This window comes from Pocillopora damicornis, chromosome 11 (genome assembly GCF_964200805.1).
Source record: "Pocillopora damicornis chromosome 11, jaPocDami1.2, whole genome shotgun sequence".
NCBI classification, from domain to species: Eukaryota; Metazoa; Cnidaria; class Anthozoa; order Scleractinia; family Pocilloporidae; genus Pocillopora; species Pocillopora damicornis.
In genome coordinates this window covers 3,684,226-3,704,468 of record NC_142680.1, presented here as the reverse complement: position 1 = coordinate 3,704,468, position 20,243 = coordinate 3,684,226, and the positions used below count along the sequence as shown (strand labels likewise).

The 20,243-nt window shown below is 37.5% G+C and overlaps 2 protein-coding genes across 2 annotated transcripts in view; one reads left to right on the top strand and one right to left on the bottom strand.

Moving 5' to 3' along the window:
* Positions 1–20,243, bottom strand: part of LOC113679000 (uncharacterized) — a 40,525-nt gene that overhangs the window by 3,355 nt on the left and 16,927 nt on the right. The gene's annotated exons all lie outside the window — the stretch shown is intronic.
* On the top strand, positions 1,192–18,933 carry LOC149037073 (ubiquitin-protein ligase E3C-like). The gene is made up of 29 exons (XM_089187715.1): positions 1,192–1,257; positions 4,136–4,189; positions 4,297–4,374; positions 4,541–4,681; positions 5,037–5,149; positions 5,647–5,801; positions 6,547–6,721; positions 7,200–7,438; positions 7,539–7,616; positions 7,863–7,924; positions 8,070–8,155; positions 8,295–8,384; positions 8,874–8,960; positions 9,309–9,466; positions 10,107–10,327; positions 11,117–11,221; positions 11,684–11,711; positions 12,110–12,216; positions 12,527–12,668; positions 13,006–13,086; positions 14,784–14,884; positions 15,352–15,414; positions 16,015–16,139; positions 16,694–16,784; positions 16,931–17,029; positions 17,191–17,280; positions 17,442–17,508; positions 17,880–18,010; positions 18,421–18,933. Exons 1-29 carry the CDS (start codon positions 1,192–1,194, stop codon positions 18,586–18,588), a joined length of 3,201 nt encoding a protein of 1,066 aa, XP_089043841.1. The 3' UTR covers positions 18,589–18,933.

Below are 20,243 nucleotides of genomic sequence, written 5' to 3'. Positions count from 1 at the left end.
TCTCATCGACCATTCATTCATGTACGAAGATTTACCTCTGTTCATTAAGTAAACGGCGAGGAAAGTAATTGTGAGTAAATTCAATTTTTTATTTTGAAGTTGTGAGAGTTTGCTCGTTTGTTTGCTGTAATGGCGTGTTTAACTCTGATCTTTCCTTCACAAAAACTAAATTCGAACGGCACATTCCAACGAGACACAAGGGAATTTAATTCAGCCTTTTCTCAATTCCTTCAATTTCTGTTGTGTAATTTAAGGTACAAATGTCCAAATTGAACGGAATTGGAAAGACTCACCAGGAGCGCATATTTGTTGTAGAACTTAAATTAAAACTTCGCTCGCTTTTTTTTACTATGAACAAATTGCTCGAGAAAATTCAGATTTTAAATGAATGAAAGTTCCATCGTTCAGTTTAACTGTAACCAAATACCTCACGTTTCAACTTTCTGGGTACTTTTTTGTGAACGATTAAAATTAATTGCAGACGGTTCTAGGCCGCTTGTCAATCAACGTAATGACACTATTGTTTATACAAATTAATTCTGAAACCAATATTTTTCTGTCAACCAAAGTGATTTGATAGAGAGAAAAGGGAGGATTCATAAGTTATTTATCGGCTTGAGGTAGTGACCGACGTGTTTGCTTAAAAATACTGCCCAGCCGGAGAACGAGTTATATTTATGAAAAATGACAACGAAAGTTGGGATGTACTCGGCGACTCACGAAAGCGTTATCGTGGCCCGTGGGCAGAGATAGGAAAATACTGACCGGGTAAAGAACCAATCAGATTGCAAGATTCGTTAGCGTGCCCTCTAAAAAAACAATAAATAGTGATATTCAACAGTTGTCTTCTCGGCAAAGTTTCCGCACAGCCCCATACTTCATTAATTTATTCATACAGTCCTTTATTAGAAGAAAACAATAGTGCAAACAATAGATTACCTTTGGGACTATTTTACCCTTTACGGTGGCTAATTTACGTTTTCAACCCAGTTGTTAACACTAAATTACCTTCGTGTGACTAGGCCCAGTCTTTTCAGTTACTTCTACGTCGCCGATTGGTTTACCTGCCATCCCACGAAGTACACCGTCACACGTGCGAACCACAGTTGAAGTGCTATGTTCGTATTTCACGGACTCCTGGAAAATTTCGTCATCCGTTATCTGCAGATATTTTTTAAAATCCCAGATACGATGTTTTCTTTTGATGGACAGTACAAAAGTAGGAGGGCTGTTTCACTCGGAGGTGCAAGTAAAAAGGTAACTTCCCATTGTTAAATTAAAGTTGTTGTTTTCTTATTGCAAGTACTTACCATGCAGAAATGTCATTTCTTAAGAGACTTTATAAGCAAAAAATTGTAAACGTGAATTGTGATGGAATCACTCTGCTCTGTTACTGAATTTCTCTTAAGTCTTTTTTCCGCGGAAAGAGATATAATAGTTATTAGAAAATTTTTAAAGATCAAGGAATATTATTCTTTAGTTCGTCATCGCTCATCCTCAGCTGGTTTCGCATGTACTGTAAGTTTTTACGTTTAACCGGCTAAAACCGGTTATCCGATATTTACGTACGACAGGCGACGTTTTTCCCTTCTCTCCCCTCCCCCATCAAAGAATATATGTCTTGTGGCTATCTGCCTATTGTTACTGGGTCTTTACTGCGCATAAAATATGCTTCCCGAGGATGGGATAGACGGATGCTAATATGTTCTTGCAGCGCGAGCACAAACGTGGCGACAGTGATGATCAGTTTCTGGGAAGGAGACCACTGAGCAATGTCGTCCGTGAGCGTGTAAAACCACTTAGTTTATTATCAACTTGGAGTCGATAAAGCAAATAAACTTCCTTCGTGGTGGCTATTTGCTTTCTCAGCTCCAAATGGCGAGGCGCGTAGGTCCTTTAAAAATAAGTTTCGACGAATACAGGGCGATTTTCTGCGATTCAGATAAAGAAGGCACCGAAGATATTGAGGTAGATAGTTCTGATATTGAATTTTCGGGTATTGATGAGGATGGCGAGGAAAACCATGAAGAAGCGAGCGGTGAAAGTGTCAATGAAGGAGCCTCTGACAGCGACGATGAGGAAGAACAGCCATGGAAAGCTGACCTCAGTAACATCGTTGTTGACGAATTTTCAGCACGATCAAGAATCGTTGTCGACGTGGGAGTCAACCCCAAAGCTGATGATTTTTTCAGTTTTATGTTTGACGAGGATCTTTTTGAGAAAATCGTGGAAAAGACAAACTACTATGCTCGCCAAAAGGTAGCCGACAACGAGCAACGTCTTGGAAGATGGCGCGATGTTTGCAAACCCGAAGTGAAAGCTTACTTTGGAATGTGCGTTATCATGGGGATGAATATTCTTCCCATGGTCCCTGACTACTGATCGACAGACATTTTTAATGAAGGAATAAAGAGAGTCATACCTAAGAACCGATTCGAAGAAATTAGCCAATTTTTGCTTCTAAATGACTCGAGTCGGGAACCCGCGCGCGATGTAAATTTCGACCGTCTGTACAAATTCCGTCCTGCTTTGAACGCCGTTTTAAGAAATGTTCAACGTTGTTATTTGCCCACGAAAAACCTTTCGGTTGACGTGGAATTATAGGGTTTAAAGGTGAGCTATCATTTCGCCAATACTTACCGGCTAAGCCGACAAAATATGGAATTAAAGTGTGGATGGCAGCAGATTCTTCTAACGGTTATGTCGTCAACTTCTCTGTTTATTTAAGTCGCGAAAGAGAAATTCAAAGGCGTCACGGGCTGGGATACGATGGTATTATGGACATTAGCCGTCCCTTTGTCATTAAAAAAACGTCGAGTTTTCTTCAATAATTCCTTTCCGAGCCCTGTCCTGTTCGATCATTTGCTTGCGCAAGATACGTAGGCTTGTGCAATGTCGGTCGTTTCGCCAACGAGTTGTTTCGCCAACGGTCGTTTCGCAAACGTGTTGAAGTCAATTTGCAAACTTTATAAACATTTACATGTGTAGAAGTCAGTTCACACACTTTGTAGATTTGAGATGTCAATGTTTGAGCATACAAGCTAACTCTCTAGCTTAAGTCATACAGTCTTGTAGTTTATTTCACCCAATGGCAGTGTTTATGTGTTGCATGTACAGCTTCTGTAATCCGCAAATCAATCTACCAGTATGAAACAAGTCTTCCTTTGGTTGTGTCTTATCAGGAAGCTTTGCTCTTTGAAGGAAGGTCCACAACCACCAAGACACGGGATAAAAACTGTCCATTTGATTATGAAATATACTTTAGCGAGAAATAAGCTGTAAGATTTCACATCCAATAGTTTATTCATATAATGTGTCAGTGATGTAGTATTCTGAATCGTATAGTTAAACCCAGGTACACATGTAAATGTTTATAATGATTATGATCTTCTGAACTTATTCAAACTGACTTCTACATGTTTGTGAAACTATTAGTGATGTTTGCAAAACTACTGTTGGTGAAACTACTCATTGGCAAAATGATCGGTCACCTGTGCAACAGTAAGATGCACTCGCAAAGGGCTGCTGGCTTGTGCCAAGTATAAACTCCACAAGCCTGGACCAACAATTATGGAGCAAAGAGGAACCCTTTTATTCACAAAATGGCAGGCCAAGCAGATGTGGCCTTTTTGTTGTCAGTCGTTTCCCCTAGAAGAGCCTGCACGGAATGTAAAACATAGGAAAAGAGGTAGAAACATTGACATCCAAAAACAGTGAGTCTCAGATGTGCATGTAGCAAACATGGAGGGGGGGGTGGTGAAAAGAGCTGACCACTTTTCGCTATACTATTGGAAGGCAGTTGTGAAAGTGGTACAAGTACATCTTTTGGTTACTTTTTAACGTTGCTACCTGCAATGGATATGTTCTGGAATGTGAATACCGAAGGATAAGAGACCAGTGAAGACAACAACAGGCCCCTTTTCAATTAGAGTTGGGTAAGCACTTAATAAACAGCTACTTGTATCAAAAGCAAGCTGCTAATCAAGTATCGGCAAGTTTATTTGTTAATTTGGGGAATTAATCATGATAGATCTAACAAACAATTTATAGTTTGATCATCAGTACTGCTGCTAAGACACCATTTTGACAATAGGGGGCTATATCCTTAAAAGTTTTAATATTGTTATACATGTAGGAAGGAAGGTCCTCCTTACTTCAAAGAGTTCGAGCAGAAAGAAAGAAAAGAGAGGTAAAGTATAAGGGTATTTGGTGATTTTTTTTCTCAGGATTATAGATGTGCAGTGTCTTAGACAAGAGATTTAGATAATAATTGTATTTCTGTTTATTGGATCCTAGGATCTGCGTCTCAAAACTAAACGTGATGTGACCACAGTTCGATCTATCATCCGTGAAAAGAGGGTACGACGTCAACAGGTAGGGCTTATAATCAGTTCTAAGTTTATGTTAGCTAGTATAATTTGATATGTGATATTTAGTTAAAGCAGGATAACAAGGATCTCAAAAGAATGTAATCTTCTGTGCACATGTAGAAGTATGATTGACTGTGATATCTGTTTTTTATCCCTTTCTTTTCTTTCAGTATGAGCTTCAGAGAATTTCATTTGATGAGGCAATCAGCTCATTAGAAGGATCCAAAGATACTCCAACAGCAGATGCCATTAGAAATATGCTAAGAAAGCTTCTTTTCTTTTATTCTGACTCCAAGGATACACAGAGACTGGTAAAAAAAAGTTGATGCATGTAACTCAATTTGTTACAATTAACGTTATGAATTGTAGTAGATCTAGACATATCTAGCCATGCTCTTGAAAACTGAATTAACTCTTTAGTACCCATGAGTGACCAAGACAGCATTTCTCATAACAATACCAATAGAATATCAGTCAGAAAAGTGTTAAGAATGATGATGAATATCAATTGGGAGATTATTAGTTGATTCAATACAAAATTCTCAAAAATGACATTAGAAGAAATGTATAACAAACAGTTAAGAGAACTACTTATGACATCTTGCAATGGATAGTTAAATGACACCAGTCATAAGCAATGTAATCATTTTCTTTTTTCTCCTTTAGATTTGGATGTGCCAGTTTCTGTTAGAGAATAGAAACACTGTGCAAAAGTTACAAACAAGTGATCATCAAATTTGGCTTCATCAGATCAAATGCCTTCTCTTGATCTGTGGCAGGTAAAATGTCCATATCTTTTCCTTTAATTCCCTTTCTCCATCTCTTTTTCAGTGTGCCAGCTGACCAATTAAATTAATTTTAGGCTTAACTTTGAGAAGTAAGGTGATTTTTTGGTACAAATCAAATGCACAAACCATTTACAAACTCAACTGTCATTATACATGAACATGGAGGTTTTTTAGCTGGTTTAGCTGAAACTTTCCCTTCAAGTTCCAATAAAAACTTTAGTAGATGCTGTGTGATACGCTGTATACATTGACGTTTCAAAAGCAGCAACCTACTATTGTTTATAATTTGATTCCATGAAAAATAAAAGGTAATAGAAATAAGCAATGGATGTTGGTTGTTTTTGAGTCTTAAGAGAGGGTCATTATCATGGAGGTTGTATAATAAAGAAATGACTGGGCTTGCTTAGTATAAGACTTACATTGGTCCTTCTAAATAATATTTGCACTGCAGAGGAAATTCAGAGAAATGATGAAAATTATCTCCACAGATCATTAGAGACATCAATCAGAGATTCTAAACCTGTTGCCATTCAGCTGCAGATGTTGGAAGTCTTCACCTCTGATAAATCATACTATAATCCTATTGATCCTGCCAGAGGTAGAAAAGATGCTGCAATGGTGACAGTTTACCTTGTGAGAAATGGTAACTATAACCCTCAGCATTTTCTCACTGACTGTGTACCCCCTGTTAGATGGGGTCTTTTATCTCAGGACCTATTTTCATACAGTTCTTTACTATTATTGAGTTGGGTCCAGTTGTATAGAGGCCAGATAGCACTATCCAATGGGGGGATAAGTGTTAACAAAACATACTGTGCTATTCACTGGATAGAGATTTATCCAGTGGTTGGCATTATCCATGCGTCAACCAACCAGGGCCTGAAGGGTATCATTTATTTGTCATGAGTGGGATATTATCTAAAAATCACTTCTATGTTGACTTTCTGAGATTCACCTTTTTTTGCATGTGCAGCACATGTTTAATTTCATGTTTAGATAGAGTTTATTTATGATTGAATAACTTGCTTAACCTTTTCACTCCCATGATTTCATTAGTAATTCTCCTTACTATCTGCCATACAATTCCTATGATTTCATTTCAGAGAGCTTGGTATTGCATCAACCGATAATCCCCTTATTGATATTTTTCTTTGTTCTCATCACTTGTCTGCTTGAGTTTTGAATTTAACCAGGAGAAATTACATTTTGTATGTATGTCCTGGTCACTCATGGGAGTTAAAGGGTTAACATTATTAAATTATTTTCTCTGTGTGTGTCAGTTTGTACATGTATTTGTGTACATGAATGTATGCATAACTACATTAATTTGTGTAGTCTGTTGAAGATCCTTTCTAAATATTGTTACATTTCATGTACTCCATTACCAGGATATTTTAGATATTTGCGTGTTCTGCTGAATGCCAGAGTTCCATCCAGCTTAGAGCCATCTACTGTCTCCCCTACTCCAATGGCTGCTGCTATCAGAGACCTAGTGATGAACCCACTTTACTTCAGCAGCCAGTCCGGTAGTGGAGAAGAATCTGCATTTACTGTAAATGATAGGTAAATTATATTTTCCTCCTATGCATTTCTATACTCTTTTTCTCTCCTTCCTGTCTCCAACTGAGAACTACCCAGCTTCTTCAAATTGATTTTAATCTTGCTACTGGTTTCCTGCATTTATTTGGGAAAATATTAAAGTTAGCAAGTTTGCAAAAAAATAATGTTATACAAATGCTATTGAGTTAACGTAGATCTTTGTATCGATCACACAATTAAAAGTTTATCTGCTGTGGTTCAATTATTTCTTATCTTAAGAATTTTAAAACTTAATTGATTTTTATCGTCATTTGTTTTAATGAATACTAGAGAAAAGAAAAAGAGAGTTTAACTGGTTTGAAAAACTTTAAGCTCTGAATAAAAACTGAATTACTCTGACTCATAAAAATGAATTAAATCAATAAATGTTTTTATCTTAAAGAAATTTCAAGGGAAGAACAGCCAAACAAAAGTTGATGAATTTCTACATTTTTTTTTTCAGGCATGCAGTATTTTCAGCATTCATTTCTGACATTCTTTGTCCTGAAATGACGAAGCAGATCGTCTACTTTTTGCTACCATCAATAGCAGACCAATCTGCAAGATTCTGTTTTAGTCAATTATTAGAGACCCTCCTGAAATTATTGACAAAGGCTGATGAATCAGGGGGGACCAACAGCAAGATTGCCCCCACACCTTGGCTACTGTATGGAGTATTGGCATTTGTTAAAACACATTTAGGTTTGTTCACCTGACTGTTTACTGTGTTCAGTGATAAAACCTGCATAAATGTATAGTTTTAAAGTATGATTTATCCAACCATTTGTTGTTCTGTCTCCAGGATCAACTTCAGCTTTGTCTTTAGTGAAATGCTACATTCAAGTCTTAGAGATCCTGATAGTACAGCTCCCTCATCCAGGTAAACAACTTTCACTGCAACATCAATTGACAAAAACTGTTAGAATTCATTCAATATTTCCCTTTAATTTTAATTTGATAACCCCATTGGGGTTTGGAAAAACAATATTGCTAATTTGCTCAAACAAGAAATTTTATTACAGTTGTGTATTGTTCTAGAAAAACAGATCATTCATCCAGAGCTATATGTTGCATTCAAATAATATGGCTTGCATGTAATTACATGTTTCGTCTTTGAATTTTCCAGTTTCTAGGGGGTCAGATGATGAAAGTGACAGAAATTCTGAAATGGAGACAGATTCCTCACAGGCAAGTAAAAGTTCCTAATTGCATTTCTATGCAATATAAATGGGGTACTACTCTGGATTTGACCTGTTTTTACTAACTCTTTTGCTCTTTGCATTTACTGACTGTTAATTTAAAAAGATGGAATTAATGTTGTTGTATGTCACAGTTATCTTTAGAAGACCTTAAAGAAAAATGTTTGGATATCCTTAATTCTGATGATCATGTTAAGACTTTGGAATCACTGTTTGCAAGGTATGCCAATGTAATGAAGTCATTTTAACCTGTTTTTTTCCACAAGAAAGTTTTCAATTTCAAAATTTTCAATTTAAAGAGGTGATGAAAGCTTTAAAAAATAACTAAATAATGATTTGATATTTTCATTTGTTGCTAGACACAAAAAAAAGGATTATGAGAAAGAAGTTATCAGAGCACTTTGTAGTATTTTTCATTTCTTGGGAAGACTGCCGAGACACAGGGCAAGGTCTGTAGTTTGAGATAAAAGTCAACAAAACTTTTAGCTTCTAATGAATATTGTTGGAGATGTTGTGGCATCAAGGTGGGCATAACAGGCTCAACATTCAAGCCCCAGGTGTATCATTATATTGTGTTATTGGTCTGAGTACAAATCTTTTGATAGTACCAATCTCCATTAGGGGGTAGGAATGTGTGCCAGTGAACTGTAGGAAAGATTCTAGAGAATAGGAGAGTAAGCTACAGGGAGCTTCTTGTCAGGGTCATGGAAGAATATCAGTATTCAGACTCAAACATGCTATAAAACCAAAGACAACCCCTGGTATTGCAGGCCACTTAATGTATGTGAAGAATTACACACTGTAGCTTGCTAACAAAGAATGGGAATTTGTTATAAATTAGTGTGGTTTTGTTTTCAGTTACATATCATAGACTTTATTCAATGCATTTGTCAGCATGCAACTAGTGTAATTTTCCTGTTGTTTTCTTTATATACTAGGCTTTTACACACACTGGCACCAAAACAAACAATTGTAAAAGAACTCTGGACCTATGTACAGTCAGTCACAGTGTTTACTAATACAGGGTAAGTTGAAATGTTAAAGCAGTGTAATGATCTGTTTAAATGGTGAACTGAATTCTCTTTCTCAGAATATTTTTCATGAAAGCTTCTTTTGTGCTTAAGCCTTGCATGGCCTAATAAGATGTATTTGTGCTCTTCAGTTGTGTACTTGTGATAGGACCCAAATTTATTACTTAAAAGCAAAAGACAACCAGAGTGGTAATTTGTTTGCATAAAATTCTATTTTGACATACATTCTAGAAGATGTGTTACTACTTGCTTACATGTACATGTGAAATTTTAATCTAAATCTGATGTTTCTTCGTTTTTTCTGTAAATTTTTTTAAATTTTGTTTTTTTGTTTTCAAACAGGAAAGAAACCCCTTTGTTAGATCTAATATGTTGTGGAATAGATCTTTCAACACAAGAAGCCAGTGCTGTTACTCCAATGTTATCTTTGATGTCAATACTACTGAGCAATAGTTTGTTTTCTGTTCATGATGATGACAATGAATTTTATGAAGTAAAAGGTTAGCTGTAAAACATATACCAAACGTTTTTAAGAATGTAAAATTGGATAAAAATTAAATTAGGTACATGTGCATGGTGTAGATTTCCTTCTGTGTAGAGTGTACAATGTATATTGTGCATGATCAAACCAATGAAACAACCACCCTTAAGAGATTCAGTCTGTCAGTCTGTCAGTCAGTCATTCAGCCAGTTTATCAGTCAGCCCATCAGCTAATCAATCAGTTAGTCGTTGAATGGATCAGTCTGTCAATTATTGAGTCATTTAATGCCTCAGTATGTGTCAGAAAGTTATTTTATGGTGAATCAGCAAGCAATAAATTGAACAGCTTCACATGGCTTTGAAAGTAAACTGTACATTTTTTATAATTAGTCAATCAAAAAGTGAGACAATGTAAACATTGATAAATAGAAATAATAGACATGCAAGCAGCCAGACGGAGAGAAAGACAGACAGAGAGACACAGAAATACAGTCAGAAAAAGGGATAGGCAGACTGGTCAAGTCTGTAAGTAATCCTACATACCATGCAATACCAGGAAATACTTCCATTATTATAACTTTCAATCGAGTAATGTTTGGATAGTGGTAACATGATCCATTTTTCAAGCTCTACTCACCTTAACTTGTCATATTTTGCAGGTCAAAGAGACTCGTCTATGATATTTTCTGACGAAGAAATGAAGCACATGTCTTCAGTCTTGTGCGATGTTGTGATAGGAATAATAAAGATTATTTACCCATACGGTAGCCAAGCATTTACAAGGCAACGCCTTGCTGCTCTGAAGAGTGTCGGAGCTAAGTCAGCCCTGATGAAAAAAGATGAGTTCTATCCCAAAGGAAAGTGGATCAAGCTTCTTAAGGTTGGTATATTACGATAGAGTAGAGTCGTGCACTTCTGACAAGGATTGCAGCGTTTCTCCAGCATTCTGCTAAATTTTCTCAAGAATGTGTTGCATTATAATACATTGCTGGCAATATTAGACTAAGTGAGGGGGCATTGGAACTTTCGGGTTTGCGGTTTTGGCTATTTTCTAGATCGGTTTTTCGGGTTTATGCCAAAAAACTTTGCGGTTTTGGTGTTCATTGCGGTTTCCGAATCGTCCGTTCTTTAGCATTTGGTTATCGGCTTCCTTAAGAAATGCCAATGGTATTTCGGATTTGGTATCCGATGTGGTTTTCGGTTTTTCCTATTTGTGTTTCGGTTCCTCTTCAATCTGAGCAGCATTTTTGGGTGATTTTGTGTATGGTCTTCCGGTTTCTTATAGACCTCAATATCCCCCTCCCAAGTGTAATGTTAATTTGCTAGTAAATCAGTATTTCTGATGGTAAATTGGACATGCATTAGTCTTGCGATAGTGATCTTGGACTTGTAGTCTGTGTTGAGCCCAGGCGAGTGTAATGATCTCTATAATGCAAAACAAGACAAGACAACACAGACAGAGTGCCTGTTACTAACCAGTATGATATGTTCACTACGGGTACTTTGTAATTTAACGTCCTTCTTCAATGACCAGCTGAAAACATTTTATACACGTAGATGTACGCCGAGTGAACCGCGAAGCTATAACGCACATTTAAGTAAAATTCCTTAATTTGCTGCTTATGATTGTACTGTACTTTGCAAAAAAGTTTTTTTCCTCCCTCACTAGGACGTGTCCTGCCTTGTTCGGCGACTCCATTCAAGAGACTCCAGGAGACAGCTCTGTTCTGAAGACCACTGGCTGTCACACGAAGTTAACATAGACCCAGCACAGGTAAACAGGATTCTTATTTTTTTTCGGATGCTCGATTGTTTTAAAAAAATTTGAACATTCAAAATGAATTTTAGGCCCCAAGTTCTGTTTCAGTTTGTCGTCTCGTGGCAATGTTATAATTATATTATCACAACCTTTAGACAGCTTCGCTTCCCAATTCTTTGTACTTGGTTTTGACTGATTTCAAAGGAATTGTTCAATAGTTGGAAAACTTTGTAAGATGACCATTTTTATGTACAGTAATCACAGAAAAAATTATGTTTCTAAACAATTAAGAAGTACAAGTAAAGCCCATCTTGACTCGAGATCGTTTTCTCGTGCCGGCCTCTTGTTCTGTAATTGGCTCATTTGGTCATTTTCTTGTATTCATAAGGATTTCCTGATTTGAAGGTTGAGATTCTCAAAAGTTTGAAGATTTTAAACCATGTAACGTGATATTATTCGTTTTTATCCTTTGAACAGATGAGAATTGACGGTTTTCTCAATGAAGGTAATTTACGATTCTTTGTTTACCTTTGAGAGTGGTAGACGTCTGATTAAATATTTGAGCTAAGAGATGCATATATAGGTACATCGTCGAGGGCACAAATCCCATTTTTAAATGCTATTTCAGCTTAGCAGTTGAAATGGGCTGAAGAGAAGGTTTGTTGACAGACTTAGCGAACAAGCAGGGAAATTTCCAGAAACATTATGCTCGCTCAGATGGCCTTCTTCGCAGCCATTCTATTGAATTTCAGGCAACGCCCCTGTCGTAAAGAACAACTGCGAGGAAATCAATGGTCCTCCAGTAGTTGTGTATTATCGTTTTAAGGGATAGATGTTATCCGTGTCATTTCGTCTGTCTCTTTTACATGTAATTATTCACCTTTTATTCATGTTTGCTTCAAGGTACCGTAGAAGGGGTTTTAGAACCAGGGTTATCTACCAGCACAGCAAGGAACATGGCCATTCTTCAGTACATTCCGTTTGTTGTTCCTTTTCTAGACCGAGAAAAGGTGAGGTTGCTTTTGTAAACGATTTTAAGAGAGATAGAGTCAGAAATTATATGAGATCGCACTTGTTTGGACTTTTCTAAGCTTTATGATTGGTCCATAAAACTTGCGCAACCAATCAGATACAAAACCAAAGTTAATGGCGACTTGCATTTTCCCGCCATTTACTTTGACAGGTACCTTCGATCTGATTGGCTCATAATTGTGATCAATGTGAATTTTGATTTACGGTACTTCATGGCGAAGGGTGCTAAAATATGTAGAATGGAGGGTTGCTAAGGTCTGCTCACATCTAGCGTGTTTTGTTTCTTAGTTGCTCCAAAGAATCGTGGCAAAAAGTCGTTTGGATTCCCAGGGAGAGCCGCATAACTTTATGATGGGACCAGCCATAGATGTGACAGTGAACAGAAACTACATCTATCAACATGCTTTTGATCAGCTGACCAAAGACAAAGGTCGGTAGAGATAATCAGCTAAACGTTTTAATTTAGAGAAATATGTAAGCTTTAGTCACGAACGTGACACATTTAAAAAGTGTGAATTCCCAGAATTAAACGAACATCAGATGTAATGATTTCGTGGATGTTCTACCACTAAGCTTCAGGGAACTAGTTGGTGAGCCAGGTTATATACCAGGTTCATAATTATGTGACAAGTGTCCTTTCGACTGATGGTGAATGTTAAATGTACAGCGAATAACAGATATATGTCAAATATTTGTCGTCTGTAGAGGCTTGCATCTAATTTACTGAAACAACACATTATAGTTTGTGGCTACTTTTCCTCTAACAGCACCAAATTTAAGACAAAAGCTTCGCGTTCGGATGATTAATGCTCAAGGACTGGAGGAAGCAGGAGTGGACGGGGGGGGGGGGAATTTCCAGGTGACAAGTTAACCTAAAGTAATGAAGAACTTTCTATTCTCTTGATCTCTACTTGGAAGACTCGATTTTTTGTGGAAAGAGGTTTTGATACCTCCATCAAACGTTGAGAATTAATGAAGTGTGTTCGTTATGAAAATGGAATGTTAGAGACGTAGCACTTTGTACCACTTTGCCAGTGATGCTCTCTCCCCCACCTAAAAGAGCTAAGTCACGATTTATTGACTTATTTAAGCTTAGAAAAACGTCTTGAAAAAATTGTTTGCTCGGATTGAAAAACAAAAAAGAGATAACAATCAAAGTGCTCTGAGCAAACTCGTGAATTGACACATGATTTTTTAGATTATGTTTAATGTTATCTGGTTTAGGGAATTTTGTGGTTGATTGTCATATCTAGAGTACGAGCAGTAGTTCAGTGTTCGCTAATGTAGCAAAGAAACAAAGTAACGTTGGGATAAGAAGGCATTACAATTGAAATGATCATGCTATTACATTTGACAAGGTGGATGATGTCATGTTTTTTAAACGTCTATCATTTTTGTTTCTGGTTCAAAAGAAAAGGTTGGAAGTAAATGTGGGTGAAAAGTGAAATTTACTGTCTTTCGTTGTAAATATTAGAAAATCAAGGTAATACTGTCTTAATGAAAACATTAACGATTCCCTCTTTATCAAATGAGACAAACGGGAACGAGTTTTGAGTGATATATCTAAGCCAAGCCTGCCACCGTCATTTTGGATCTCCGCCTGGGTAGATTTAAGTCACGTGCTAGGCAACGTATAATCAATAACAAGATAGAATTTCATTTCAGGCCTATTTATCAATTTTGTGGTGTGTAACTTTCGCATTTTAGTACGTTGTATGTATGTTGAATCTTCAAATTGTCTTGAAACTTAAAAGAAAATTGTTCCTTAAAAATTCACTGAAAATCGGTAGCTAAAATTGTTTGTTTAGGTGTTATTTGATTTTCGTGTTAACTTGTTATTTCGTCAGTCGCCGGCATCTTCTGTTGCTTCACACAGGAAAAACACACGCGACGAAACGTAATGATCAATTTTATCCTCAATCTCACGCCATAACAGAAAAAGCTTTTGAACATCTGTAAACTCCGAGCGCTTCGCAGTAAGTGATATTTTCAATGAATCTTCGGATTGTTTTCAAGTTCAAGGATTGTAAATTACAATTTTATGAAAAACGAAGGTTGTTCTGTTATTTCAGTGTGAATCCTTGCATGCCTGCCAGTCGCAGGCGCCGCTTGTTGAAACTAAAACGAAAAAAAAAAACTCTTTTAAGATTATCATTGGCTTCTTTTTCACCCCACCACTATTCTTAGCAACAAAGGTCGCCATTTCGTCTGTTTATTGCTCGCCAATATCTATCAAATGCACTCAAAAGCCTAAAATCTAAAAAAAGTTTACAGGAATCGACCAATCGAGCGAGCGAGCGAGCGAGCGAGCGAATGCCATTCCCCACATCGTATCTATAACTCGCTCTTGCGCATGCGCGCAATTCACGAGTTAAAAAGGGACGAAAACGGTTAAGGATTGAGGAGATGAAAACAGATCTTAAATGACGGCCGCGAAAACTTTAGATCGCCAGACATATTTTTGATAAGCCCCTTTAACTACTCTTGCTTAACGATTTAATCTGATTCAATCATACGCGCTCTTTTTCATTCCCTATACTCCTTTCATACAGGGAATTTTTGAATGAATTACTCAAAGCTGGATTTGATCCTAGCATCGGTCTCTTCAAGGCAACACATGAGCGGCTCCTTTATCCCAATCCAGAGGTATGTTTGTGCTCTGACTGGTAATTCTCTCATTTATTTTTCTACACATTTCCTTGTAATTTAGTTCAGAGAATTTGGTGTTAAATCAAGGTAATCTCTTCTCGCTGATAAATTTGTCTACTCTCATTACGTAAATGAGTAAAGGGGGTAAGTTTCTAAAGAAACTGTGGTGCTGCGTCGGTGGGAGAGTATTACAGGAAATTTAGTGTTAACAACTGAGTTGATAACGTAAATTGGCCACCGTGAAGAGTTTAAACGCTGACGTTTCGAGAAATTGTTCTGACGAAGGGCTAACTCTTAAAACTCTTGACGGTGGCCAATTTACGTTATCAACTCAGTTGATAATTGTAAATTACCCTGTTAAACTCTCATTACCTGTTTACTAAAAGATGTGTTAATATTGTTGGGGGCTTCAGCACTAAATTGTGTAGGTCTTTTATTGTTTTTGTATGTTTTGTTTTTCCCAGGCTGCTATTTTACAGGGGAGTTATCTTGAACACATTCGTTTTCTGGGACGAATGTTAGGAAAGGTTAGTCCCAGTTAGTTTTTCGTCACTTTTTGTGGTTTTCATAAGTTTAACTTGATTATTTGTGTGTTTATTTCAATTTTTTTAATTTGGTTGTTTTTGTTATTATTTTGGAGCACTTTTGGTGTTGTCTTCCCTAAGCTTTTTATTTGATTCAATCCGGCCCAAAGGGCTTATACTTACGCTATGGCTTCTTTTACAAGAGTTACACAAAACTGACCAAGTATGGGAGACGAGCGATGAATTCCATCAAAGTTCTTTGTCATCGCTTCCTTTGACGTTAAGCAATGATTAGCACAATTTTCATTGTGCTAATCATTGCATTTAAAAATGATTTAGTTGGAATAATTGTTTGTTCCCCGTAATCTGATTGGTTAATTTTATCTGAGTGACTCTGATAGTGAAAGTGGCACAGGAAACCCAAATACTCAATAACAGCAAACCTCATTCTTTTCACTTTTCTCCAATGACTCCAAAAGTCTGATCGAGTAAAGCGATTCGTTGAGAATCACAAGAGTGCTTACTAAGAATTATTCTATGACTTATCGCACTGCGAGATGTCAGTATTTTGTGATTGGTTTATTTATTTGTTTGTTTATTTAGGCGTTGTATGAGAACATGTCGGTGGAGCTACCATTCGCGAGCTTCTTTCTGTGCAAACTTGTCAGTAAGCACGGTACCGATGTAGATATACATCATTTGGAGTCCCTTGATCCAGTATTGTACAGGTAAGGTTTATGTTGAACGGACAATTGACACAGAGCCTTAGTTAGTTTGTGTAGCAAGGAAAAGGCGAGGATGATAGTTGAAATTATCGTTGAAACTAAGATCTAGTTCACGCACGATTTCTTGTTAAAATTCAAGATCTTAGTCACAATCATAAAATGTCTAGAAAGCTAAACTAGAGGCATTTTAAGGTGGAATAACTTGATGTGTAACGTAAAATAAATAGAGCTGTTGGAGAAAGCCTACCTCTATATTGACTAAACCATTTCACTCCCAGTTCTCAGTAGTTGTTCACATTACTGTCCGTTATATAATTCTGTTACTATATAATTCTGTTAATAATGTTATGTAGGAGAATTTGTCTTATTCTCATCACTTGTCTGCTTTACAATGTATTGATGTTGTGAGGAGAAATTCTGTCTTGATGATCCATTAGAGTTGATTCAAGACAGGTATCCTACTAAGCATTGCGGTATGAGTGCCTTGGAAGTTAGAGTTTCTTATGGTGTAAGGAAAGGGAAATATTTATGTATTCTTTAAATTTCTTTTCTTTTAGAAACTTGCTGTCTCTTAAAAATAACAGTGGAAATGTTGAAGAACTGTCACTAAATTTCACAGTGGTAAATAATGACCTTGGAGAAAGCCAGGTAATTCGAGTGGCTAGTTTTCACATCATTCTTTACTCTCCTGAAACCCCCCTTCCCTTCCCTCCTTCCAAATTTAAATACGACGCTGGTTTACCCCATCCCTTCTACCCGTGCCTCTGAGGCCATTATCTCTCGTTGCTCTACAGGTTGTGGAGTTAAAACCAGGTGGTCGAGATACTCCCGTTACCAACAGCAACAAAATCAGCTACATACATCTTGTGGCCGATTACAGGCTGAACAAACAGGTCAGTCCGAGAAGTCCCTCTCTCCTACTTGTTCATTTTATTTTGTTATCAAAAACGGTGGCTTGTTTTACACCCATATTTTGTTATGATGGTATTTTACTTGGCTTGATTTTAGCAACCTTGAGATTTTAATGTAATCTCTCAGTTTTAATGTGATTTAGATTCATCGTCACTGTGTAGCATTCAGGGCAGGCCTGTCAGATGTCATCAACCTGGACTGGTTAAGAATGTTTGATCACAACGAACTACAGGTGATTTTCCCTTTTTTTCGGTTAAGAAGAATGTGGCGAGCTTTTGTCAGAGAATTCTGTGAAACCATGCACTATATTTAAGTTTTCTTCTTTGCATCAAGCTACCTTCCAATGTTTTAATTTTTTTAAAAAAAATTATTATTTTTATTATTATCTTGTAGGTTCTTTTATCCGGTTCCCTAGTTCCAGTAGACCTGGGGGATCTTAAAAGAAACATCAAGTATTCAGGTACAAGACTGTTGGATGGTAATGTTAACTGGTGATAGTTACGTAAAGTTACTCTGAGATCTCACTGGTTCGTTATGTTGCTTCGTTTGCTAAGATCGGCTGTCACAACATGAAGGGTTATTGACAAAAGGAAACGTTAGAGTCATCGTTTTCGATGTGAAAATTTCCCTAGAATATCACATTATATGATAAGTTGGACAAACAACCAACTGAAAAGACTAAATGAAAACGGAAGGAGGAAAGTTAAAGGTGGAGAAGATTTACACGAGTTTTGATGACCGCCCTGAGAAAGATTGCAGGTAAATTCTCAAGATGCTCAAGCAGCGACGTAGATCGTTTGTTACGATATTAACAACTCTTAAACGTTTCAGGTGGCTTTACGGAAGATCATCCCTGTATACTTTCATTTTGGCGAGTTGTCGGTCAGTTCACGGATACACAGAAGCGTCAGCTGTTGAAATTCGTAACGAGCTGTTCGCGTCCTCCTCTCCTCGGTTTTAAGGTCAGCTGAGTCTCTTGTTCCCTACACTTACATATGTGGCATGGGCAGGGGTCCATCCTCCATCAAGTTGTGAAGTAAATAAAGAATACCTTGATTCCATCCTCGTCTTTCCTTTACATTTCTTGTCGAGAGGAAGAGGGATGACGCGGTGTGAAAGCGCTTGCCTTTCACCGCTGAAGCCTGGGTTCGATTCTCGGAGTTAGCATCATTGTTGTGAACTCTCTTTCATGTTGCAAGGGTTTGTCTCCAGTTTTCTTTCCAGAAAAAGAGAGCAACACTCTACGTTACACTTGGAAGTGGAAACAGTGGATGAGAAGAACCATTTCGTGAATCTGTCTCTGCTAAAATGTAACGTCTATTTAGTTCATTTTTATTTTTTTAAAATTTATTATTTTCTCGTTATCCTTCAGGAACTCCACCCTTCCTTCTGTGTGTGCAGCGTGGGGCCTGAGGATAGACTCCCGTCAGCTAGCACATGTCTGAACTTGCTTAAGTTACCAGAGTATTTGGACGATGAAACCATGAGAGAGAAACTGTTGTACGCTGTACAATCAGGCGCAGGATTTGAGCTGAGCTAAAAAGTGTCGTCACTCGGCGAACGCGAGTATCAATGGAAATGAATATTATCAGTATCGACGATTATGTCAGTGATACTGAACTCAAAGTCTTGAACATGCAATGCCGCGAGCGATGCAAACAACAATGCTTCAATTTGGATTATGGCTGCTAAAACAGTGAAAAATCCGTATCGCTTACAAACAGTGACGTTCAAACTTTCCTAGAAGGGAAAGAAAACCAAAAGACGAAAAAAAACCGAAAGTTACGTTTTCAGTGACCTTGATAATGGCATGTTTTCATCGTGGGTGCGCCAACGCGCTTTACGATTTTTGTTCACTAATTAATAAAGTCGACTTTTTTGGTCATTAAAGGATCATTGTGTTTATATGATAAGTAAAATAATACATAATTGCTTGTAGATATGAGATATCTCCTCTCGTGTTCAACTCGAAGATAAATTCCATATCTACGCGCGCTTATGTATTATTCTCTATGTAGTTGGTGGAAAAGACGATGTTGAGACAGGCTTGCACGAGAATTGCGCATCAATCAAATGTGATGTTAAAGCGTCTTCTGGAAAGCTTTGGAAAAGATCGTGTACGAACTCGATCCGATCTACAATCTGAATTGTTAGTCACTAGAAATTGAAATGTGACCCAGCCGAAAAAGATACAAGTGCAGTAACCTTAAAGATTTAAACAGTCTCACCTCAGCATACTATAAACACTATTTTCATACGCTAGAGTTTTATCCGAAGAGTCGGATCCGTACAGCGAAATCAGCAAAGTTCGCTTCTGAAATAATGTTGAGTTTTTTTCATTTTATCAATTTGTAACTGGGCGGTTGTGGAAGTTCAATTCCAGAAAATTGGAAACATTTGTATTTATAGTGAACACTGATCGTTAAAATTCTCGAATACGATTGATCATCAGCGGCCTTATTTGTTACCTCATCGTCGTCATTAACATTATACCTAGCCTGGGAACAGGCCCTTATTATTAGAGCTTCGGCATAAGTGATTCTTCGCCCGAGGTCTTTAGCAATGCGAGCCGGCGAAAGGTCGGCAAGAGGTCTGGCACTGATAATATTTGGATTTCCCCGGAGAGCCTGCGGTCCCCGTCGCCGTTCCAGTCCTCGTTGCTCGTTGCTTAAAGTCCCTTTTATTGACAAACCCTCGCAAACTCTCTCCCCAACTCGTCCCAAATCTTCCCGCGAGCGGAGACATGCGCGTCCCGCAGCGCCAGCAATGTTGGCCTGCCCGTGAACTACATTATTCCTTTCTCTCCTTTTGGGGAATATCGCCATACTCGCGCGATTATCAAGTCGGACTCCCGTCTGGCGGTGGATCGATTTTTTTTAATCTCTCGTATGATTACAAGCCGAATTGGATTCCACTTAGTGCATCATCTGGAAATATCATTACATTTTTCAGAACATTTTTTCCAGATTTTTTTTTTTACATCTACTTTTTCCCTCATTTACTTGGTACAATTTTTCTGCAGAATTTTTGCCAATCAAATGTCGCCATGGCATCAAACATGTGTTTGTTCAAATTGGAAGGCGGTTGTTTGAAAGTTGCTAGGATTTTTTCGAAAGTCTTTTAACGTAAAAATACAGAGATCCAGGAAATAGCAATTTTGTCAAAGTTTTAAAAGAAATTGAGACTCATGAAATG

Coding starts and splice junctions, on each gene's coding strand:
- LOC149037073 (XM_089187715.1), top strand. CDS start 1,192: ATGTTTTCTTTTGATGGACAGTACAAAAGTAGGAGGGCTGTTTCACTC. Junction 12,217..12,526: donor CTTTTCTAGACCGAGAAAAG/GTGAGGTTGCTT, acceptor TTTGTTTCTTAG/TTGCTCCAAAGAATCGTGGC. Junction 16,785..16,930: donor ATGACCTTGGAGAAAGCCAG/GTAATTCGAGTG, acceptor GTTGCTCTACAG/GTTGTGGAGTTAAAACCAGG.